At 51.3% G+C, this 24,237-nt stretch overlaps 5 protein-coding genes across 5 annotated transcripts; 2 read left to right on the top strand and 3 right to left on the bottom strand.

Moving 5' to 3' along the window:
* Positions 1-6: 6 nt before the first annotated feature.
* On the top strand, positions 7-3,856 carry TGME49_216930 (cholinephosphate cytidylyltransferase). The gene is made up of 9 exons (XM_002370960.2): positions 7-537; positions 1,259-1,421; positions 1,522-1,773; positions 2,057-2,184; positions 2,309-2,400; positions 2,511-2,577; positions 2,677-2,754; positions 2,907-3,026; positions 3,119-3,856. The coding sequence occupies exons 1-9, from the start codon at positions 532-534 to the stop codon at positions 3,200-3,202; spliced, it is 990 nt and encodes a 329-aa protein (XP_002371001.1). The 5' UTR covers positions 7-531; the 3' UTR covers positions 3,203-3,856.
* On the bottom strand, positions 3,596-5,633 carry TGME49_216940 (hypothetical protein; the record flags this gene model as incomplete). Its single annotated transcript, XM_018779758.1, has 9 exons — positions 3,596-4,182; positions 4,241-4,319; positions 4,377-4,475; positions 4,537-4,694; positions 4,750-4,827; positions 4,896-5,085; positions 5,140-5,298; positions 5,359-5,406; positions 5,463-5,633. 9 exons carry the CDS (start codon positions 5,631-5,633, stop codon positions 4,112-4,114), a joined length of 1,053 nt encoding a protein of 350 aa, XP_018635272.1. The 3' UTR covers positions 3,596-4,111.
* Positions 5,634-6,272: 639 nt separating this feature from the next.
* Positions 6,273-12,203, bottom strand: TGME49_216950 (helicase). Its single transcript, XM_002370962.2, has 10 exons — positions 10,125-12,203; positions 9,192-9,590; positions 8,545-8,731; positions 8,255-8,361; positions 7,739-7,869; positions 7,453-7,598; positions 7,252-7,349; positions 6,907-7,143; positions 6,749-6,813; positions 6,273-6,653 (listed from the first exon to the last, which is right to left on the bottom strand). Exons 1-10 carry the CDS (start codon positions 11,448-11,450, stop codon positions 6,530-6,532), a joined length of 2,820 nt encoding a protein of 939 aa, XP_002371003.1. The 5' UTR covers positions 11,451-12,203; the 3' UTR covers positions 6,273-6,529.
* A 151-nt stretch (positions 12,204-12,354) lies between these two features.
* TGME49_216960 (elongation factor Tu GTP binding domain-containing protein) lies at positions 12,355-20,736 on the top strand. Its single transcript, XM_002370963.2, has 9 exons — positions 12,355-13,107; positions 14,021-14,112; positions 14,641-14,731; positions 15,176-15,424; positions 16,241-16,440; positions 17,535-17,627; positions 18,222-18,396; positions 18,983-19,278; positions 19,544-20,736. The coding sequence occupies exons 1-9, from the start codon at positions 12,537-12,539 to the stop codon at positions 20,366-20,368; spliced, it is 2,592 nt and encodes an 863-aa protein (XP_002371004.1). The 5' UTR covers positions 12,355-12,536; the 3' UTR covers positions 20,369-20,736.
* A 292-nt stretch (positions 20,737-21,028) lies between these two features.
* On the bottom strand, positions 21,029-22,728 carry TGME49_216965 (leucine rich repeat-containing protein; the record flags this gene model as incomplete). Its single annotated transcript, XM_018779759.1, has 2 exons — positions 21,955-22,728; positions 21,029-21,571 (listed from the first exon to the last, which is right to left on the bottom strand). The coding sequence occupies exons 1-2, from the start codon at positions 22,393-22,395 to the stop codon at positions 21,029-21,031; spliced, it is 984 nt and encodes a 327-aa protein (XP_018635273.1). The 5' UTR covers positions 22,396-22,728.
* Positions 22,729-24,237: the final 1,509 nt, after the last annotated feature.

Here is a 24,237-nt window from a genome sequence, read left to right as displayed (position 1 = left end):
GTGAACATTGGAAGAAAAATACTTTGACTTTTGCTTTGGAGGACCAGAACCCGCCCACTTTTCCAAGTCAGACACGGTCTGAGTCTGACGGTGTCGTCTGTTCACACTGGGGATTCTTGTGCGGTGCTCCCTCTGCACCTCACAGCTGACGCCGAAACCGGGCGAGGATTCTTTGGTTCCAGCCTCTCTCGTTTTCGGGACGAAACTTTGACTCTTCATTTTGGCAAACGTATGTTTTCGTTTCCTCCTTGTCTTCCAAACGATCGTTTGCATGCAGGAAGTTTCCGCTGCTCTCTTTTGAGGTGGTCACCTCGCTGTCTTCGGCAGCCTAACCCGTAGCGAAAGATTTACGGAGACTGGCGACTCTCTGGCGACTACAAATCCCTTTTGAATCTTTCTCTTCGTCAACAAATTGCGGAGCCGGATTCTCCCGACCCCTCTCTGGCGTTGGTTTTTCCACTGATCGATCTGGCATTTACCGGAGGCGGGACAGCCCCGGAGGGAGGTCCTCCTCTAAAGTTCAGTGCAAACATGGAGGTACGGCGTCCGAGAGCCGAAACATTTAGAGACTACTGCAAGCCACAGCGTGTACACGGGAAGCAGGGCTGTCCGTCGATTTTGGGGGGAAACGACAATCTTTTGAGTGACCGTGACCGCACAAAATCTGCACAGATCACCGGACCTGCCCCTTAGCTGGCTTATTCGTTTCCGCAGCGTAGTTCTCCGGGGACCAACGTGTTTCCGTCCGTTTTCTCTTTTTGGGTTCTTTGTGTCAAAAGCTTCTAGACAATTCCCCATCCACAAGACCGGCATGCTGCTGTGAACGCGGCGTAGATAGTTTCCTCCAATCGTTCAGACTTTCTCGTCGAAATGCGTCCCGTCCCTTCGTAGTTCTCTCGTCCAGCCCCAGCGTCTTTTTCGTCCTTGCGAACCGAAGTGTCTAAGTCTGCATGCGGAAACCTCGATTCTCTTTGTTCTTGTCCTTGTAGTCTCCTGTGACACCAGGCAAGTGACTGGGGCGGCTCCCGAAATGCCCACGAGCGCAAAGAACGACTTCTTTCCCATCTCCGAGGTGCCTTCCGTCGTTTTTCCAGCGGCTTTTTTTCGATTGCACAGAGATTAACAGGGAATTCTGGGGCCCCTCTTGGATAGGTGCAAGCCGTACAAGGATTAATTATGTGCATTTGCGTTGATACTCGGTTGCATACCAAAGAGTTTACACAGAACACGGCGCTGGGTTTGCACGTTTGCCCTTCAGGCTGTTAGCAGTTCTTCTGACGGACTACCAACGAAGAGGAAAGAGACTCATGCAGAAGAGTCGGACCCTCCACCCGAGCCACCGACCAAAAAGATGAAACGCGAACGTGAAACCTCGTCGGACCCGAACGAGTGGGGCCGCCCCATCAGAGTGTACGCTGATGGTGAGTGCGCGGTCGAGGAAAAGGAAAAAAGAGGCGGTACGACAGGACAAACTCGAATGTTTAGGATGTGCAAATGCGAGGCTTCTGTGCGTTTCGACAGGCGTCTATGATCTTCTGCATCTGGGCCACATGCGCCAGCTGGAGCAGGCGAAAAAACTTTTCAAAAATGTCCACCTCATTGCCGGAGTGGCGTCCGATGAAGACACGCACCGACTGAAGGGTCAGACTGTTCAAACGATGACTGAACGAGCCGAGACGCTGCGCCACATCAAGTGGGTCGACGAAGTCATCGCTCCGTGCCCTTGGATTCTCACACCAGAGTTCATCGAGGAGCACAAGATCGACTTTGTCGGTAAGCACGGACTTCTGTCAACTCCAGAGAACTATCAGTTACGAGAAAACCTTTTGGATTAACGCAAAACGAGAATTTTCAAACTTGTCATGCAAATCGGGAATCCTGAAACAAACCAGTTTAAGTTCTAAGCCAATAGTCCAACTGGTAGTGCATTCTCTTTGGGAAAGCTGAATGCCTCGCTCGCTAGTCAAATGTGGACCATTTCTGCTCTGAACGAGTCCACCATTTTATCGCATATTCTTATTCGGAGCCTTCTATTTTTGGGTCGCGTTGACTGCAGCTCATGATGCAGAGCCATACCAGGCAGTGCAGAAATCAAAAGACAAGGACAAAAAGGAGCGTGGAGAGAGAAAGAAGAAGAAGACTGCGCCTGCAGATGACGACATCTACGGCTGGCTGAAAGAAGCGGTGAGGAATGCTCATCAGATCCGTGGTCCGTGTAAGATCAGCCTCTTTGCAAGAAATCCAGCAGTGCTGTGAATAGCACGGTAACAGCGTGGTGTCGGATGTGTGTGCTACAATTCTGTTGCAGGGAAAATTCAAGGCAACAAAACGGACGGCAGGTGTCTCAACGACTGACTTGATTGTCAGGATTTTGCAGAACTACGAAGACTACGTAGACCGGTAGGAAGGACGCTTCGAAGTGACGACGCACGTGTATGCTTTAGAACTGCTGGTGGTCAATCTACGTGCATATGAACACTGTGCGAGTACATTCTCTGTGTCGAATTCAGGTCTCTTCAGAGGGGTGTCACACCTAAGGATATGAATATCGGGTTTACCACGGCAAATGCCATCAAGGTAAGTTCAGGTTGTTCTTATGATCGACTAAACTGTCATTTTCACGCCGTTGCGCTTTTCGTGCAAAATCGATGTTGCGTGTATGTTTCTCTGTTGCAGATGAAGAAGAACATGCAGCGTTGGGGCGAAAAAGTTTCCGACGAGTTGACCAAGGTTACCTTGACAGACAGACCACTTGTAAGCCGTGGCTTTTTCTTGATGCGTTTGGACGTGCCATGCCCTCGGAAATTATAACGGATGACTATGCTTTGCGGAGCGACTGCCTAAGCAAGTCGCTCTCTCGTGCAGTAGGATTTTAAAACGGAAGATAAGTTTGCGTTTGCGTGCAGGGAGTCAACTTCGATGAGAGCGTGGAGAAGCTACGGAATAGCATACACGAGAAATACGACTCTTGGCGGGCACACTCCCACAAGTTTCTCAAGGGATTCGCGAGGACGTTCGAGCCGATGGTAAGTGCAGTTTAAAAGGCACACTGGCTCTGTTGCGTCCACGTACCAGTACAGATGTAGCACTTGCTATTCTTCCATGTGTTTTTTCACAGAAATCCTTCATTGGCCTCCATCATAAAAGCCCGCGCCACACAAGCGATGAAGAGGACGGAGCAGCATCTGACGCATCACAGTAAACGAGAACGTCACCAATGTGACGTTTCGGCAGTTGTTCACAAGAGGCGCCGAGGAGTGCCATGGTGGAGGGTTCATCTACCCTTCGCGGTGTTCGTAGCGTTGGTGCCCTTTGTTTGTTGTGTCAATCGTCTGTGAACGTATTCGCTTCAATGTATTCCTTCGGAGACAGGTTATAAAACAGCGGGGAGCCCCAGGAGGTGCACGCTAGGACTGTTGGGGAGGGGGAGTGACCCGAGCCCAGCCATGCGGACCGGACAATCCCACCCGCTTCATAAACCAGTTTTTAACTTGCCTGTCGTATTTATGCGTCTCTGTCATCAACCATGTATTACTGCATTTCCTGCTCGGTAGGTGCGCGTTTCTCGCTCACGCTTTCAACTCTAGTTCAGGTCAGCTGACGCTGTCGAATGGTCAGTATCCTAGGTGGAGGGTTCTTCCGGGTAACGATCATGCACTGATGTCGTAGATATTCTTGATTGTTGCTGTTCTCGAGTAGTGATGCCCATAAATGCTCGAGGAAGCACTTCTGTTATGTGAGTTTTTAGCATTTAGTAACGGAACAACACCATCACGCACCGAGGAAGCTCTGAACTCTGATGTGTGTGATCCTCTCCCCGTGGCAGACGTAATGTCTACGCTTTCATGGAGCCAGCGCGAACCCACAATGTCACACTTAGGAATCGTGTTTTCTTTTGACACACGCCCAACCGGACCAGGGAAGGCTGGAAGGGTCACACTACTAGTTGTAGCCACACGGGTTAGTGGCACGGTTTTCGAGGCTACATGAATAAGCTAGAATCGTGTGCGACAGACGAGTACTCCTGGTCAGCTTTTCTCAACCCCAGACGCAGCCAGCAATTCTGTTCTGACTGATCGAGAATGGCGGAATGTCCTTTTTATCCACTGCATCATGGTAGGAGCTGGAAGTTATCGAATGACGCGTGCCCCTTTGTCACCAAAACACCGGTATTGCCGACACCTAGAGAAAGACGGAGTGGCTGAGAGGGGATGTTGTACAAGACATAAGCCATGCCAACCGGTGTAAGGCGCCGAGTGCGTAAGCACCAACATCTGGTCCAAGTAGACTTGAATCGTTCCGTCCTTTCCATGGTCAACCTGATGATGGAACTGAATGCCTGTACGTCCCACTCATCCTGGTTGTCAAGGTCTCACAATTTTCAGCTGATGTCGCATGTAGGGGTGCAGGTACGACATGAAGATTTCTGAAATCACGGAGGGATTGCCGTCTTCAATCTTGTTGAGTGACACCGCCTGGGATTCGGTGCCGTTCACGCAAGGCTCTGGTATATAAAGATTAACGGAAATGTCTTGCCTTTCGTGGGGTGTCGAGTAAAACAGAGTACATGTTCGCGTCACTCTCTGCCCGAAATGCCAAACCCGCCACCGAATTATCTTCACACCGGATATTAGCAGAAACAACGGCTGCGTTGCATTCATGGTCTCGGAGGAACAGCGTCGTGGGCGCCGAAACTGTAGGAGGATTTCCACAGAGCGCGGGCATTTAGGTACGGTTGGATTTTCTTACCGGGAGCCACTCCACTTGTAGTCAACCGAACAACTCCGAACTCGGTCGTTGTAACCCACTGTGCAGGCGATCCCCAGTCTGCTCAATGTGCAGAATCGTTGCTATTTAACGAATAACGGCATTGAGACACCCTGATGACGGCAAACCTGCGATAGAGAGGGCCGGATTCGAATAAGCGCGACAAAGGGGGACTGTTCCTGGCATAGAAATCTCTCCGGGGGCCAGACCGTAGGCTTGAGACTGGTTGCCAACGTCATCAACAGCCAGTCCACTTGCCACGCGGACTCCCTCAGGAAGTTTTTCGGGGCCTTTTTCCTCGGCGCGGAACAGTTCATTCTGCAAGCTGTCATTTGTAGTAATGAATCCGCTTTCAGCCATCTGTCAGAGTACCTCCTGTTCGTGCAGGCCTCTGAACTGCTCCTGTGCGGCGTTTCTTTCTGGTACATGAATAGGAGAATCCGGTGCAAAAGGCTCCGCTGCCCTGGCCGGCACATACTGGAAGTCCTTCGTCCATGAAAGCATGCCCTCAGGCGACTTCTCGTCGTAGTCCTGAGTCAGGGACCCGGTGGAAACTTGCCAGAGGGATCAGTGTGTTCCACATTATCTTACGGGGCTTTGAAGGAACCGTGGTGCCTTCAATCGAAAGCGACCGAATGGCTGCAAATTGAGGACAGTGACACTACTTCATCGGGTTCCGACAAAAAACCGTGTACCTCGTCTGCTCCCGACGCGAAAAGAGCAGCTGCTGCAATACACAAGGCCACACCAAAGGTGGCCTGCCTCAAACAGACAGTGTGCATCATTTTGCTGTCCACTTTATTCCTGGAATACTGACGTAACGGCCAGCGCCTGTCAGCTGTATGGCTCTGTAACGGTGACCACATGCAGAGTTTCTTGAAGCGAACAATCGAGAATCAGGTGCACAGGGTGTATGGACACCGCAACAAGACTCTGGATGCAGTGCAACAGATCGTCGTGCCGGGTCGCTCCAAAGCGGATGCAGTTGTTATCTTTGTTCTGTGGTCGATATCGAGTGGAGCCCTGCTTAGCATTATTCAGTTTCACACCTTTCAGATCGAATGTTGAGGTGTTCTGGAAGCACTCAGGATACAGATCGAAAGCGAATGCGGCAGCTGTCTGCTGGCCGCAACCGTGTTCACATCTCGGTTCTTAGACAAATGAGTGCTTTTCGCTAGAGGCAAAGAAGGAGGTGCCCTAAATTTTGGCGTTCAACAGAACCGCGGTACAGAGTCATTCCCTTGTCAGCGAGAGGCGCAGCAAAACAAGAGGTGAGAATCGCGGCCAATGTAAAATCTACTGGACCAAGCGACATGCTGTGTAAAATCCGGCGCCCGCGCCCTAGCAGTGTAGATTTATATCCTTTCAAGAACACTTGAATACGCCTCGGCCGGCTGCCACTGCAAGCGGGCAGATATGCTACGGTGCATCCTTTTTCGGTTATCCTCAGACGTTGTTTTCATTGAACCCGGGTAGCAAGCGATTTTTGGCTTTTTCCCGGAACGGGTAAATCCGTACGAGTCCCATGACGGTAGACTAAAGCACATTTGTTAACGTCACCACGCTGATGATGTGGCAGCTGGTATAATCTCCATGAGACAGAGAAAGTTGAGAAACATAGATTAGTTCTCTGGTCGGGAACTCCCTTCGTGATGCATACCCCTGATGTGTCAGATTTGACCAATATCCCCGTCTGCATCAGTCATAAGCTCCAGACCTGCGTAATGCAGTGCCACCGGTCTCCCATGTTTCAGACCGTTCGTCAGTTTTGCCCACCAAGAGTAAACCATCGGGGTACGAACTGTTGCAGCCAGGGACCTTCTATGGCTGTGACGCCACGAAGATACGGTCTTGTCGTGTGTACGTATTCACTGTACACTATCCACCTGAACAGAAACAAGGAGAAGACGGTGGTAAAACATCCCCTTCCTGTTCTCCAGGCACGTGCTGCGACATGTTGTCACATCGGATACAAACTTACCATGGCAAAGACTTCTGACCGGACAGGACAGAGGACGGATGTATCTTCGCCGTTTCCCTCTCAACCTGTGGACAACACAGTTGCACCACCCAAAATAATCGTGAAGTGCGCCAAACGCCCGACTGCACGCGAGCACGCAGCAGGAAATTGTAACTTACAGTCGTGACGTATGTTTTTTGGTCTCGTTGCAACCTGGCAGTGTGGAGCCAGCATCCCGCCGCCAAGCATTGCCTGATCTTCGTTCTTGTATCTGGTGCTTCACTCTTCGCTACATTCTTGACTCCAATTTGCGGTGAAAGGAGAATCTGCTCGAGCTGGGTGCGGATTTGTTTCGCGCGTAGCAGTGCATTGTGGTGTAGTCCGTACTCTTTGCAGAAGGCGATTTTGTCTGTCGCCTGCAAACACGAGCAAGACGAAAAGTACACCATCTACGAGGCCCATGCACCATACACAGCACGCCACCCGACAGACACCGAGTATCCGCGACCTGAAAAGACGATTACCTCGTCCCATTGCGTGTAGGCGTTGAGCAGCGTCAAATGATCACCTTGGTTGTCGGAAAGGCGTCTGCGCGCGTGCAGGAGACGATTCGACTTATCGGCTGCGGAAACAAAATCGCGCAAGGTAGCAACGTCGTCGTAGGAATACCACCATATCCACACGCTAGCTTTGGCCGGATACCCTACTGGGAAAAAAGCCCTTACCTGGCAGACTGCGGTGACTGTACCATAGCGAGTCTGTCGACAGCATGGCGACAATTGAGAGAATCTCCGCAGTGCACTCGAAAGTAACGGAGTCAAGGACGAGTTTCCCGAGAATTGGCTTCAGCGGCAACACAGCAAGTTTCCGTCTGTATCGCAGGAAATCGGGAGCACCTTAACGCCAATGGGTCCGCGCGAAATCTCTTCAAGAATTCAAGACGTCTATTTCAATGGCCAAGCCGCGTCCTCCCCGACAGAAAATTGGAATGGCTTTCCATTTGAAGCTTACCCCAGCTCTGTGAGTTGTCCTCGAGAGTCGACAGCCTCGAGGCGGTGCAAGGTGCGCCCAGCGTTCACGAAAGCTTCCTTTGGTGGAGAGTCAAGGAAGGGGAACTCCAACGGGTTTTGTACCCCCAGGGTCTGAGAAACGCGCACAAAAAAGAAGAAACAGTCAAAAACGCCTACTATTTTGAAGAACCGAAGACCTCTAACCCCTTTGCTTGCGAGTGCACTGCGACATCGTCGCGTACTCGCAGGTGTGCTCTTGGTGAATCCCCGCATCTTAGAATTCTTCACGCTTCACTGTCTAGAGTGTTTTCCAAAACGTTTGCTTTGAGAAGGTTAGAATGCTTCAATCAGGTTTGCCGCCCTATATACTGCAGCATGGAATAGAAAGATAGGATTTTGGCCCTCGCTTGGGGGCATTCGTACTCAGTTGTCAAAGGCGAAAGTCTTATATTTGTCAAAGCCGAACTCCTTGGAAAGCAGTTACCAAAAATGTTTCTCGTTAATTCACTCGGCGTACCTTGAGTTCCAGGAACACTTGGTCCAGATCGCACGTGACGATCTCTGGAACTTTCCGCGGCCTGAACTTGTTGAAAGTGTCTTCGGTGTACATACGGAACACTACGCCTAAGAACACAGAAGGAAACACATAGGATAAACTACAGACTCGCTAGGACATTGTCGACACCTCCAGGAGACGAGCAGAAACAGGAAAACCAAGAGAAACATTCGGTTACTCGAATACCCTCAAGTTCTTCGGACTTGTCAAGCTAAAACAGACGCCACCCTCTGCGGCTTCCTACGCCTTACCAGGAGCTTCTCTGCCTGCTCGACCTGCTCGCTGTTTCGCTGCGTCTTGTGAAATTTCTTCTATCACCAGCGCCTCCACTCCGGTGCGATGGTTGACACACTTGGCTTTAGCGAGTCCGCAGTCCACCACGTAGCGGATGCCTTGGACCGTAATCGACGTCTCGGCTATGTTTGTCGCCACAATCACCTGCATGGAGAGGAAATCCGCTCGCACAAAGACAGAGAAAGCAGTAGATAAATTGAGAACGCAACATCCACAGACGGATCTGCCGACCGATGGATATGCAGACTGATAATTGTGCAGAGGGATGATCTGTAGACTGATAAGGCTACAAACAGACGAATATACCCACTGATGGGTCTTCAGCAGCATGGTTTTGAAGACAGGCAGATCTACAGATAGCTTGAAATCGAGACACTGAGGGCTCCACAGAGAGCGGGTGGCATCGACAGACCAAAACGAATGCATCGAGAAGTTCGAGAAGTCGAGACGCATGCACTGGCTCTCGCTGATACGCGGACGAGATTGTGGACGCACTCAGATGAAAAGAGGTCCGAATTCGCGTTTTGCCACGGCGAAACTTCAGATCACCAGCAAAACGTTCCCTACAAAGCCCACCATCTGCGGTCTCGCTTCCAGAACCTACTTTCCTAACGCCCGCGGGCGCAGGCGTGAAGACAGCCTTCTGTCGTTCAAAAGGAAGTGCTGCAAAGAGAGGGCAGATTTGAAGGTCGCGACAAGGTGGCAGCTGGTCGACAGCTGCGGTGTCTTCGCCGATGCGAACTTCCACCCTGCAGTTCGCCGATGACAGATCCTTTGAATGGGGCACCGCTCTCTGCTCCCCCCCTCTCTCGCTCCTCGCAGCTGTCTTCGGGGCTGGCCCAGCCCCCAAACTCGCCGCCATGCACAGTGCCTTCCGCAGCAGCTCCTGCTTCCCCTCCAGAATCGTCTGAAGACTCTCGATGTCTTCTTGACCAGGGAGAAACACGAGAATGTCTCCGGGGGGGTACTGGGTGTGGATCTGTAAGACCGTGATGAGGGCTGCCTGTGAAATGGCGAAAAACAGAGACAAACCGAGGAAGAAACACTCCATCCATGAACTCTAGGTCACCCCTCACCATCGCGGGCGGGCGAGGAAGAAGGCGGAACCTTTACCTTGAAGGAAAGACACATACGCAGACATTGTATACTGAGAAACGGAGAAGAGACACACGCTCTTCGTCCAAACCTCCGCACTACCCTGACCCCCCTACTCGGTCCCAGGGGTGCGGAGAAAAGGGGAAAAGGTAACAACAGCCAAACAAATTCTAAACCGCTACGACTGTCCACCCATGTGCCTAGAGTGAAACACCCTAATACATAAATACATACATATAAATATATATATATATATATGTACATATATACATATGCATATGCATAGATCTACTTGCGAAGGCTGCTCTTTTGAGTAGGGGTAGCCGATTTGAACCGCTCCGTAGGGTCCTACAAATAAGAACCACGATTGACCGCCGAACAAATGGGAACGTTTTTCGATTCGGCATTTCAGATGGAAGTAACCACCCACAGAAGTGCCTACCTCAATGTAGTCGCCTTCCGGCTCTGGGGTGTACATGAGTTCTACAGGGAACTGTCGTCCAGGGACGAGCACTGTTTGCGCACCGGGGAAGAAGCCCAAGAATTTTTCTGTGTCGAGCGTCGCCGACATGACGATGACTTTTAAGTCTTTTCGCTTGGGAAGAAGGCGCTTCATCCACCCCAGGAGAATGTCAGTGCGGAGAGAGCGTTCGTGAGCTTCGTCGAGAACGACGACAGAGTACCGCGAGAGCATCTCGTCGAGCATCGCCTCTCGAACCAACATGCCGTCTGTTAAGAACTTGATTCTCGTCTCTGCGCTCGTGCAGTCCTCGAAGCGGACGCAGTAGCCGACAAAGCCCCCCAAGGACGCGTTGTGTTCGGGCAAATCCTCCTGCGTTTCAGAAGACGCGTCCTGTTTTCGACTCAGCTCCTCAGATACGCGCCTAGCAAGGGAAACGGCAGCGACCCGTCGAGGCTGAGTCACTGCAACCACGCCCTTTTGAGTGAAGCCAAAAAAATGAAGGAACTGAGGGACCTGCGTCGTCTTCCCGCTCCCGGTCTCTCCCACAATCAACGTCACCTGGTGTCTAGACACCGCGTCACGGACCACGTCCACGAATCCGTGGATCGGTAACTCACCAGCGAAACGCTGTTTCTCAGACGCGGGTGCGACACCACTGCTCGCAGTTCGCCGCAAACGCTTCCTCGAATCCTCAGACGGTCCCGCGGAGTTCCCTCTGCCGGTCTTCGCGTTCGCTTTCTCGAGACCTGGGTCAGCCCGTCGCTCGTGCAGACGGCCCGCAGACGCATGCAGCCGCCTCTCTCGTGATTCTTCGCTCTCTCCGAGACGCGCCGAACACCCAGAAGACGCAGCAGTTCGAGCACGCAAAGAAGAAGAACAAGAAGCAGACGCACAGGCGAACGGTGAAGAGAGAGAAGCGGCAGGCGTTGCCTGCGAGTTCCCAGTGAGTGGCAACCTGGATACCGACTCGTCTGCGGCCTCGTCTGCGGCGCATGCCTGACCCTTGAGTGCATTTGCAGCGTTTCGTTGCGACTCTCTGTCTGGGCAGTAGACCTCTCCAAGATCTTCTTCAACGGAGGAGAAGCCGGTTGCGCTTCGCGAGGAAACCGCACTTGGCGAACTCGCCATTCGCCGTTTCTCTGCAGAAAACTCTGCACTCGAAGACTCTACTCCCGACCGCGCTGCCTCTTGACCGCCGTTCAAGTGGCGACTGGTGCGTTCCGCCTTGGGTTTCCTTCCTCGCTTTCTCTCTGCTCGGAGTCGTTCGCTCTCCGCAAGCAGAAAGTCGCTGACGAGCGTCGCCATGGTGAAGGAACGGCAAGAAGGCAAACGGATAAAGCCTCCGTCCTAGCGCATGCATGCCGACGCATGCAGAGGGCCGTTTCTGCTTGATCCGGAAAACGTTCGCGAGCTTGCAAAAGTGTGTTCCCCTTTTCAAGATCCGGATGTTTGAGAAGTGCTCCCTGAGAAACGGGTTGCTGTCGATCGACTTCTTCGTGGAATGGCGTCCGGCGAGGAGGCCTCCTCGTTCTTTTCACTTTGAAGGTTGACCGTAACGTTGATTCAACAACGACAGAACGCTGTGTGAAGTTAACACTGTGCTCGTTGAGCAGTGGTCGAGCGACAGGGTTCCGGTTCTCTCTCCGCTGCGTCTCCGTCTCTCTGAGGAAGCTCGTCAAGGTAAAAACTGGAGGGAACTGCAAAGACGGAGAAACGAGGAAAAAGCGAAAAAAGCTCTCATCTAGCGACATTGAGGCCGCTTTGCCGGGCGCATTCTTCTGGGAGGGACATCGGAGAAAGTAATCTCGAGTTCTTCAGAGGAAATTGGAAAAGACGGCACAAGGACAAACCAGATGGCTTTAACTGTAAGGAACAATGGCGAAAGAAACGAAGAAGAGAAAATGAATGCGCGCGCATGCAAATGTTGAGAGACTCAAAACGTTCTCCGCAAGCCGGAGGCACTCGGGTAGCTCGATTCCCCCCAGGCAGGAACGAGTTTTTCTCCGCCTTGGATCAGAAAAAGGAGTCTTTTCTTTCCAGAATTTCCTTGAGAATCAGAGTGGAGTTGAGAAAGTGAATTCAAATTCAAGAAAGAAACGCATGCAGATCTGACTGAACAGCTTTATCGTGTGGGTCCGGCGTTGCATGCGCCACTCTCGACAGCTGCAAAGACACCCTTTTTCGCGAAACATGTATATTCAAAGTGAAGCACGCCTGTAAAGCGACGCCGACTCCCCAAATTCACGTGACACTTCTCCGTAGTCCTCCACTGCCTCGTTTCTGTCTCTGGTGTCCCGGCTGACTGGCCCTATTCTCTCACTCTTCCGTGTTTGTCTACACGCGAGCTGTCTTGCGAGCACGGTGTTTCTCTCGTGCTCCTTCCCCTGAATCATGGAACGCGTCAAATGTTGCTGCGGCAACCCGATTTACGCAAATGTGGGCGTCCTTGGGCATGTCGATAGCGGAAAAACGTCGCTGGCTCGAGTTCTGACGGCTGTGCGGAGCACCGCCTCGCTGGACAAACACCCGCAGAGTCAGGAACGCGGCATCACCATCGACCTCGGCTTTTCGGCCTTCACGCTGGCCCTGGACATCGACTCGCGCCCGGGCGAGGGGGCTTCCCCAGCCTCTTCTCCGGAGGCAACTGTCCCGAGCCGAGCCGAGTTCGAGAAAAACGAAAAGAGAGAGGCAACAGACCTAGACACGCCGGGCTCGGAACCCTCTGCGGACCCGACGCGACTTCCACGCCCGGTGGACGCGCGCCACTCGGGTGTATGTACACTTGAGTGTGAGACAGCGAGCGGGTCGGGGGAAATGGGTAGAAAAGCCAACGTCCAGATTTGTCTCGTTGACTGCCCCGGCCACGCGTCTTTGATCAAAACCATCATTGGAGGCGCCCAGATCATCGACCTCGTTCTCCTCGTTGTGGACGCAACCAAGGGGATTCAGACCCAAACCGCAGGTACGCCTTTGACAGGACAAACTCGACACAGAAGAACCTCTGGAACATGCGCAGAAACGCACACAGTGCCAGATATCAGGGCCAGCCTTGACGGTGGTCTTCTCTTCACTTTCGGAGTTGCAACCGGTAAATCGAAAGCAGTCACCGTGCACAACCGGCACCGGGAACTTAGAGATCACACTCAGACCGCCATTGTGAGTGGCCATTGTCTCGGACAAATGATTCGCGCTCCAGAGCTGTGGAACTCAAACCGCGCCGACAGAGGCGCGTGAAACAGCTTGCAGATAACTGTCTGAGAGAAAAAAGTTCGATTTCTTGGTGATATAATATGGGTGCACGCGAGCTTTTTCAGATCGTTGCAGGAGTGCGTTCGTGTAGATGCGAGTCACCCGCTTCTGGTTTTTAACTGACGCGTTTTTCAAAGCGACAGCGACGCTCTCCAAGCAACTCACAACTTCTGTGTGGTGACTCCTGTGCATAAGCAGTGAATCGAGGTTGGTGTGTGCTTGAAGTGTATGGACAGTCGGAGCTGCATGTTGCTTCGGCCTCTGCGAAAGTGTCTCTCCAGAATTTGGATAGTTTTCAGAGACACGGAGCTACCAAGAAGTTTCGAAAGACTGCCGGAAACCAGCGGTGTTTGCTAGGTTCCACGCCTTCGTCTCTCGTTTTCATCTAGACAATGTCGCAGTTCCGATTTCGAAAAATGAGATGCTCTTGGGGGACGTAATGCATTAAATAAAATTCGGGGTGCATCCGTGGCAGCGACGTGCCAGGTCAGAGTCCATATCACGGGTGAATGAGCCTCGTCGAAGGATCGACGGGAACTCGAATGCGTTGTGGTTTTTTTCTGAATCCAAGTTTTCTTGCGCTCGCAGAGCATCCCAAAGGTTCCACGCTTGTTCTCTGTTTTCAGAGTGCCTCGTTGTCGCGGAGCTCCTCGCTCGACACCTGATCGTCGTCCTGAATAAAATCGATCTTTTTCCGGAAGAGACTCGAGCCAAAAAGGTAATTCTTCGCTTCGCATTTCGCTGCCGTGACGCAGATGCATGCGTTGCGCGACTTCTGAAGATTGAGGCGCCTTCTCCAGTTTTTTTACGTTTGCAGAACATCTTACTGTATCTCAAAGGGATCGACAATGGACGACTTGTTCGCTCCCTGGCCGTGTCTGACGGTACACTTGTACCGTTCCATTCAGGAGCATACCACTGTAGTCGAGAGAAGATCTCCGAGTCCAATCCCTCTAGTCTTATTTCCTCTTGTGTCCTTCGCTCTCTCCAGCAATCCGGTGCCAGCATGCACGAGAGTTGTAGATCCCGTTTTCGTCTTGTGTGTCTGGGGCGTCGAGATTGCTCGCCACCTGTTTCCTCCGAACTCAAAAAGGAAGACTGTTGAACAGGAAGCGAACGAGAGACAGCGAGTGAGGTAAAACACGAAGCTAAAGGCAGTGGAAAAACAACTGGGGAAAGGCACATGAGGAAAAACAGATGAACAACAAGAGATCTCAAGGAAATGAGGCTGTTGCTTGTGCGACAGGTGGAAGGAGTCACGGCCAAGTTGCGAGGGGTCTTTGCTCAGACAGCCTTCGGCGCAGACGTTCCAATCGTTCCTGTTGCAGCGAATCCAGGTGGGGAAGTCAACTGGAGACGCGACTCTGTTTGAAGAATAAAGCGTCATTTCTGCGCCTCTGCAGTTGCTCGATCAGTGATCGTCTCGCGGCCCACTACTAGAGAGGAGGGTGTTTACGATCTGTGCAGGCCAGCCGGCTCTTGCTCCACAGGCGTCTCTGCAGTTTCCATCACATACTTTTTCTCAGTGCTCCTGCCTGCGCCTTGTCATGTCGATCAGTTCCGAGCTGCATGCACTGGGCCTTTGGCTTGAACTGGCATCTTCTTTTTTCTGTCCTGTGAGTGGACTCCTGCGAGTGCATGCAAGACGCCACGCGCGTATCCGACCGTGCAGGGCGTTGCAGTCTCTTCAACTCCAGACTCACGCGCAAGTGAGTAAGGATTCCGTTCGCCGTTCAGTGATGAGTTTTGGGTTTCTTTCCCGGTGCTTGTGCGCTATGAAGACGCAGTTCAGGACCTCGCGAATTTGCCTCCTGCGTGGAACGTCGAGGGCGTCGTGCAGGCGCTTTCGTCCGTTTTGATCGCGCCAGAGATCACACATTTCCACGCGAACTCCTCTTCAACTTCGCGTCTCGTAGACAGGCTCGCGCTGCAGCAGAGGTGCACAACATGCCCCTGTTGTCGGACCATCTCTTCTCTGTCCTTCCACGATTCTTTCTACCTCGTTTTTGATCACTGCTTCGCCCTCAAGGGTAAGAAAAAGGAGACACAGGGTCTGCAGCGAAGCAAAGCTAAAAACTGGACACTTCTGATATTTACCTCGAAACAAGGATATATTTCAAACTGCAGATGTGAACGCGCGTGGACGCATGCACGCCAATGCGGCCATAGGCTATCACAACTTCACATACACGTTCTCGCCTACAGCCATGCACACAGGGACATGGAGAAAGGAGTGCCCGCACTTCACATATAAACAGAAACATAGATAGAGAAAAAGCTAGGTAGATATAGAGATACATATATTGGTAGGTAAATAGATAGATATAGCTAGTTAGAGAGAAAGAAATCGGTAGGTAGATACTGTCGATAGATAGATATAAAGGTATATATATATACATATATATATATATAGGTTGATTGACTGACGTAACGCGATAGACAAGCAGGTCACAGTGGATGACTCGACGTTCAGATCGGGATCTTTGTAGTAAGGGCGAGTGTCTGATTTGCAGGTTTTTGTCCTCTCTTGGTTTCTGCGTCGGTTTCTTTGGCAATACGGCGCTGTGTTTCATAACTGGAGAGTTTCTCGCCGATGTCTCTGCTTTCGCTTGACGGTGTGTCTGAAAGAACGTGTCATGTTCCAAAGTTGGGGATTTATTCCGATGTCTTCTTCGGCTGCTCTTCGTTGCAGTTTCGTCTCTCGGCTTGTCCCTAGATACCGGGAAAGGCTGATTTTCGTCTTTCTGTCAGCGGCTCCGTGCTGTGCTTTCCATGTCTTCCGCTTCTGCGCCCCTCGCCCTCTTTTCCAAGCTTGCTCCTCTCCACTTGTTTCCTTTTCTCTGCAGGAAAAGGTACCGTCCTGACGGGGACTGTGCTGTCTGGGCGGGTGAAGGTGGGCGACTCGGTCGTCGTCTTGAGCGCTTCCGCAGGAGGCGCAAATCCCGTCAAAGTTCGGAGTTTACAGACGTTCAAGCGAAACGTGGAGTCTGCGGGGCGAGGCCAAAGAGTTGCCATGTGTGTCAGTTCAGTCGATGCTTCCAGCTTGGTACGAAAGCACTGACCAGATTTTAGTCGCGTCGAACTCTCCATCCCTAGTCGATTCTCACTTGTTTTACGAGTGTCGCTTCCGGTTTGCATCCTATGCGCCCTTTCTGATTCTCACTCTCTCTGTCTATGGCTTTCTCAGTCTCGCCGTGGTCGTCTCTGAATCTCTCCTTCTCCTGGCTTCCTACTGGTTCTATACTTGTCATTCTCTCTCTGTCTCTGCATATATACAAAGAGTGAGAAAAACTGGAAAGATTAAACTCAAGTGTTGTTATGTACGGGGGAAATTCGAAGTGTCTGGTGTTACGGTGTATAAACGGTCAGACGCGGATGGTCTGTTCGCCTCTCGGCAAGGCGAAACGAATTCGTTCTTTGAAGAACGTTGGGCTTTCGAAAAGGCGGTAGATGCCATCGTGCTGTGTCCACATGTAAAACTGTCGTTACTTCGAGGGACGTTACAGACATATGTTCGCCTGATGGATCAGTGGCGTCACTGCAAAATGATGTTTACCGCAGCTTCGTCCCTCGTCCCAACGCGGACCATCCACCGGGCGTATATACCTGTTGACGCCCTCGCTCTTTTCTCTCTTGGCTTTTTCTGATGCCTTCGCGTTCGTCTTCTCTTCAGTTTGGTGTTGAACTGCGGAAGAGCAGGCATGCAACAACATTTCCACACCGTTCTAGAGTCAAGAGATGTATCGCGTTGCGTCGAAGCCTCAGTGACATACTGGATGCGATGCACCGTCGTCTATAGGTCGTTGCGTCGGCGTTAAGAGGCCTCCCTGCAGATGAGGACTATTCTTTCTTGACAACTCATGCATGCATGCAAACGTCTTTGGGTGTCATGCAAGTACAGCAAGACATGTTCGGAAAGCCGTCGAGGTGTGGAGATCGGTGTCTCCTGGTTTGCCGGACCCCAGAGAGGGCGGTCCGAAGGGCACTCGTGTCTTTCACGTGAAACAGACACCGAAAGCAGCCGCTGTTTCTACGCACTTTTCCACCTGACAAACGCCGAAGACGGCAGGAGAAACCACGAAAAACGACACCTGAGCACTTTGTTCTGGACTGTCTGTACTGTTTCGCTACCTTCTTCAGGAACGCGGCGCCATATGCGATCCGCAGCATGTCCCCCCTGCTGTGGACGGCTGCATTGCCATCGTCGAGAGGATTCGATTTTTCAAACCACCTGTGAGACAAGAGAGTCTCTCTGAAACGTCTTCACTGACCGCTGAAGAGGAAGGAATCTCATATTTGTAAACTTGAAGAGTCGTGCCTAGCAACAAAGTCACAGTGCAGTGCATGCGCCTTCCGGTCTCTAACGGTCTTTCTAATGAGCAAGTTGGATTTCTCCCCGGATAAAAACCTAGAAATCCCAGTTTATAATGTGTTCTTCCGGAGTCTAGCGTCAGTTGTTATCCTTCTGATGTTCCATGCATGGCGACTTGAAGCATGTCCTCATTATATGCAGCGCTGCGCTTTAAAAGGTTTCGACTCTTCCTTTAGTGATGCGCCAGACGCAGCTGGCGTGGAATTTGCATATATACATATATATATTGATATATATATATCAATATATGCTGACTTCCCGGCTAAACAAGAATTGTTCTCAAAACCACACGTCGCATCTCCCGGTAGTTCGATCTCAAAGTGCTACAGGCCATGTGATTTGTAAAAAATAGGTGGACACTAGACTTCTCTCTTTCGACTTCCATAACTGTGTGACACTTGAGATTGTGTTTGCTTCCATGCCATGTAGAAAGTAATATTTCGGCATTTTTACAGATTGGCTCAGGAGCGAAATTCCACTGCACGGTTGGACACACAACAATCCTGTGCACTGCGCACTTCTTCGCGTTTTACGAGAGCGACCAGACTGAGGAGTTAACGATTGATGAAAAAGCGAAAACTCTCTCTCGTGTCTCCTCAGTGATGAATTCAGCGTCTTCAAATGTCGGAGGTAAGTTGAAAACAAAGTAACTGCGGGCAACGCGCCTTGTTTTGATCTCATAGTCCGTCCCGCTGTCCACCCAGGATATCCCGTTTCCAGCTTCTCATCTTTCAGGAAAACCGACGTCTCTGTTTCCTCCCAACTGTTTCGAGTGTATCCGCACCGTTAGAGGGACATAAAGGGAAAACAGTAGATATACACTCTGCGGACCTCGTACGAGACACGCTTTCCACGATACACATGATATAGATATTTATATATAAGCATACACGGAGAGACTTGCATGTGTATGGACTAGATGGGTGGGAGTCACGTAGGAGGTCCAGGACATTATGTGAAAACTTATATTTTCATCTTCACAAACTCACGCATTTACTGGGGCTTCGTGTGTGTTTACTCGTTTGTGTCATTTTTGTAAATATTCGTACTTGAGGGAAGGTATCGTAGGCGGCAGATGCGGCTAGAAAGCCCGCAAGCGTGATTCGCTACAGGCGATGATACTGCGCCGCTGGGCGAACGCTTGCATACAGAGGTAAACGGACTGTGTGTGATTTTCCGTGTCTCCCTGTGTGTCATTGTGTGTTGCGCTCCTTAGCATCCAGTTTGAATACTGGCAGGCTCATTCCGAGTGTCGACGCAAACTACGAGAGCCCAAACGTCGCCCGAGAGTGGCCGTCTGCTCTGGATCTTCGCGCGACATATCGGCATCAGGAGGAACTTACTTTAACCAGCACTGGAATTGCATCTTCCGCGCGACTCGGTGCCGCAGGGGAGCCATCTCGGATGACGCGCAAACTGTCGAAAGGTGTAGATGCTTCTTGTGGCTCTTGCGAGGCTGAGGAGAAGCCCGTGCTGCAGTACGCGCTTCTAGTCTTTGAAAAGCCGATCGTGGTAAGTGCAGATCCACTGAGCAGGTGCAAATGACCACCGACGAGGAACCGGTGTCAGAAAGAAACACGCAAACGGTTGAGAGACGAAACGGGAACTGGGGAAGAACGAACCTAGAGAACTGTCAGAGGAGTGATTTCGCGTGTCTCTTGCACCTCGTTTCCAAAGGTAAAAGCCCTGCATCACCGGAGAGATGCCTCCACCGCCAGCTTCATCGGGAACTGGTCGGTGTGTTCTGTGGTGCGCGTGAACTGTCGCTTTTCCTCAGGTTCCTCCCCGTAGCATTTTCATTTGTTCGAAGCTCGATATGGACGCTAGTTCGCCCATGTGCAGACTGGCATTTTTCGGCCAGATGCTCGAGCCACTCAGCACAGTTCCATCGTTCCCGGCGGTCTCGGCGACTCCTGGGGTGTATGTGCAGCGGCCGAGTCAAGCAGCCAAGAAGCCATCAGGAAGCAGTGTAGCTTTCTCATCATCGGCTGCTAGCTCCCCATCTGTTCGGTCGATTTTCCACCACCCTGCAGTTCTCAGTTTGCCAGTCTACAAGTGGAAACACAAAGTCGGCGGTGTCGAGCGTTTCATTTTCGAAGCGCCGGCTGACCACAGCGACGACACAGGCGACGGGGAAGCTAGATCACTGATAGGTCGGGGTTTGTTCAAGAGTCCTCAGCACATTTCGCGTTTTATCGGGTTCCGAGTGGCCATATGCCGCCAGCAAGGCTCAGACACACAGGTAGACGACACAAACTGCGAACCCAGGAAACAAAATGAGGTGGGGAACGGAAAGCAAAATAGCGAGACACGAGCAGGCTTGCATGGACGCAACCCGGAGGGAAGGGTCACGGGGAAAGTGCACACACGCGAAGGTAGCAGCCGTGAGGCCAGAGTTGAAGGCCGCATTGAAAAGGCCTTTGGAAACAAGGGAAAATTTGTGGTGGAGCTCGCGACGCCCATCAAGTGTTCCGCAGTGTTTGGGTCGGGGAAAGGGAACGACGGCAAAGCCCCAGGTTTCTTGATACATCTAGACTATAAAAAGAAAGTCTATGACAAAGCAGCGCAGTTCTCCCAAGATGTTCGGAAAGGCGAAAACTGAGCGCGCGACCCAGTCCCTTTCGTGGTGTGCGTTCATTCGTCTTTTCCGTTTTTAGAAAAAACGCCAACAGAAAGGACATGCACGCCTTTGTTTAGGTGGCAGTGCTTTCTTGGTGGTTCAGGGGTTGTGTACTTTAAGGATCATCGATGTGGGTCACGCCCCAGCGAGTTGTGGTGTATGCAAGTCTATCCAGGTTCTTGACATGTGCATACCTATTTGTGGCTAGAAATTCAAACCATTTGGTGTCGGATGCGTATGCGGACGTCTCCGTCAGGATCTCCGTTCATTTGCGTCTTAATCGAGACACGTCCCTGCAGATTTTCATTAAACGATTTCGTCAGTCGTCCGTGACTGAAGGAGCATACCTGAACAGCATCTTCTGAAATGCACATGACGCATGCGTTTTGTCGTTCTCGCAAAAAAGATTCCAGATGAGTTGCATTCTGCTGGGCCGAGCAAAGATGCCTGCCGAATCTTTCGGTGCATGCACGCAACCAACTTTCATTTTTTTCTCTTCAGTAAACAAACCCTTCTTTTCGTCGTCGGTGTCAGACCGCTTCCAGCACGCTCGCGGGAACTTCCGCTCTTCGCGCGCTCCGGCAAATTTGGGGTTCAGCCTGGTTGGAGTCTGGTGTTCATAGCTGTTTCACAAATCCTCGCTCAAACTTTGTCTTCCACAGACATGCTTAGTTTCTCGAAGAGCGCCAGAACTTCCTTGGCTTCTGCAACTGCCTCTCTAAGGGACGCGAGATGTTCTACACACGGTGTGAATTCAGAAGAAACTGACGTTCCTGCTTCAAAGGGAGGGAAATCTAGGACGGCCGGGAGGCACACACGCTGAGTACGATCACGCAGCTGAGCGGTTCTTGCACGCATCTTTTCGAGCGTTTCTGTCCCTTCTACAAACTTGGCGTTGATGTCGGGGAGATGAACTCGCACGCCATCCAGACTACTCAGCCGCGTGCGAAGAGCAGTTAGAGGCACACCGGTTCCGGGACATATCTGCGCAGTGAGAATTCCCTTTGTTTCTGTCTTTGACGTAAAGGACCGCGGAGCGACCTGGGGAAGAAGGTAGTAGATTCGGGCGCGGTAGTCCCCCAGGCGGCAAACTGGGCATGCATCTGTCCCATCCACGTTCTGGAAAGAGAGAGCCTTGAGGCATTCAAGGCCAGACAAGTCTCGGAGGTCCTGGTGAAAGGCACACTGCAACGACGACAGATTTCCAACCAGCACTGGAAAACCTAGCAAACCACCCATGCCACTGTGAGACAGCGAAACGCTGAAAACTGGTGGGCTCTTGCACAGTCCGCACCGACACGAACTTGCATATATATATATATATATATATGGATATAGAAAACTCAGCATCCTTGTCGACTCGGCATCTCCTCTGAGTAAAAAGATAGTGTCAGCAGTAGTGGTTTCGGTGGCAAATGCGAACTTGTTCATGTGAATCCAGAGCACATGCTGCTCAACCTCGGGACTACGGCAGGAACCCATCGAGCGTGCTGTTGTTGTGAATTGGTGTATGTGTCGGAGCTGTGTTCTGTTGTTTTTGAGTGATCGGTGCGATCATATTTGCGCACCTGGAATCGTGAGATAGGGTTGGCGACGGCTCTCAAATTCTCGAGTTCTCGCAGTTTGTTAATATTGTCAAGTTTGACGAGACTGTTGTAGGAAATGTCAAGGTGTCTAAGGCTGGTAAGAGAGACTATGGCACTGATGCTAGTCAGTTCACAGTTAGAAATGTTGAGAAAGAGCAGATTGCGGCACAGTTGCAGCTCATGCTGCCACAGGGTCACACACGTGTTTTGGCCGTTGAAGACGTAAACAGTGGAAGGGTCAAAATGGCCTGTAATGACCCTGAGAACTCTCCAGGCAGGCACTCCATTATGAGTGGATAGCATCTTGGCGACATGGATGAGAGTGTGTCTCAGCATCCCGAATACAACAAGGTACCTTATCGCCACGAAATGACGTGCGCGACTCCCTGTGCACACACTTGAGGTTTTGCTACAGACCTTCATGCTTACACAAATATAAATAAGCAGAGAGACGCCGCCACGCCTGTGGGAAACCGCCTGCACAAGCGACCGTTCATACAGGTCTTGCGTCCCTCGTGTTGTGTGGTTAGGAACATGAAAGAATCACTTCCAGAAAATAACCGCCCCCTTCAATTCGCTTGGTTACACATTCCAAGGGGCGGGTCCTTTTGAACAGATGCACGAGTAGTAAAAACCGGTGACGCAAAAGTCTCGACGGTAGAAAGCGAAATCCACAATGAAACGCTACACAAACAGTTTATGCCTAGTCGCATCCCGTGGCTGGCTTGTTCTTTGTTTCGGATCCGACAGGATACAAAACCTTTTCTGGTCTAGGGACCAAACCCCAACCGCCTCGACCGCAGTCTAGTCCGCTTGCGGAGTTAACGGTACAGTTGCCTGTTCTGTTTATCTCTGTTTTTGAGGAAACCAACTCCCAAACGAATGTACCGTCCAACTGTCGTTCACTTCCTTCATCATGTTGTGGGCCCCCGCAAACAGGGGCACGCAGCCACTTCCCGTTGCGGACACAAGAATCCGGCGTTATTCGGCTCCCTCTAACTGCCAAAGCCGTCAAGGTTCGCTTTTTGGTCAAGCAGAAGAAGCTGTTTGAGTCACCGTAGTCGGTAGAGTCTCGCAAAGCACATACGCACAGCAACTCGAATGCAGATCGTGTCGTCGCGGCAAACAAACGTCGACGCTGCTGAAGGTATTTGCAGCACTTTTCACTCCCGGATACACGCAAAGAATCTAAACGATATGAGGCCGTCAGCGCAAAGAAGTTCAGTCCTGGGAGCACAGCCCAGCTGTCACCCCGACCATCCCGTTCATGTACGCAAGCAATCATGTTCCAAACAGCGAAGGCTGGGCAAGGCAAAAACGATTTTTTACCTGGCGAAAGGAGAGCGTCTTGCGTTTCGTGACACGGTGCACACGAAGGCGGACATCACGCACAACTGAAAGCAAAAAAACTCGCATTGAGGATGCACTATGCAAGCGCCGAAACAGAGGACAGACTCGAATGTCAAATAACACAGGATTGAAATGTGGGTTTGTTTCAAATGAACAAAGCACACACAGACCTTCGGTGGACCCATATGATCTGCTGTGATCATCTGGCTGTGCAACGCTGTGTAGGGGAAAAAACTGCTTTACGCGACCGGATTTGTAGATCGTATTAGATACGAACAGGCATATATTGCTCATGCACAGAGTACGTCGCGGGCCGGGTACAGTTGACGTTGGACACCTTTCAGCTCATGAAGACCCCCCCGCAGCGGGCGTTAACCGGGCTACGGGGAAGTACGAATGGAATCCTTTTGGGGGTGCAGCTAACAGGGAGAGAGTGTTTGGCTGGGACAAGCCCCGGTATAAAGAGTTTCTGCTCATCTTCGCATTAGCGAAGTTCTGGAACACTCACTCTTTCGTTATCTTTTTAAAAAAAAAACGTATTTTGCCACTGCTCTCTGGTAAAGTGTGATTCAGTGACCCACGATCAGCGGCTCAGCACGACTGCTTCTGATTAATTAACCCCGTCGTGTAAACAGATCGACAAGGATGCAAAAACTTCATCAGCGTCTACCAAGATGGGCTATGGGCACCGCTAGGCGATGGAACGGAAGCCTCCAATTGCGTCCTGAGTTCGATAAAACTCGTTTCACTTTCATAGCTTTTTTGAACGACCATGGACCCTCTTTCTCTCGGCAGATGCAAACTGTCAAGGGCGTTCCTTACCATATCGAGTACCTAGGCTACTCGGAGGAAACTACGTATTTGATGTGACATTAGAACGAGGTTTTGTATTACATTTTGTGGCACTTCATATGC

Source organism: Toxoplasma gondii, chromosome XI (assembly GCF_000006565.2).
Source record: "Toxoplasma gondii ME49 chromosome XI, whole genome shotgun sequence".
Classification (NCBI taxonomy): Eukaryota; Apicomplexa; class Conoidasida; order Eucoccidiorida; family Sarcocystidae; genus Toxoplasma; species Toxoplasma gondii.
The sequence above is the reverse complement of the archived record's forward strand: the minus strand, read 5'-3'. Positions and strand labels throughout refer to the sequence as shown.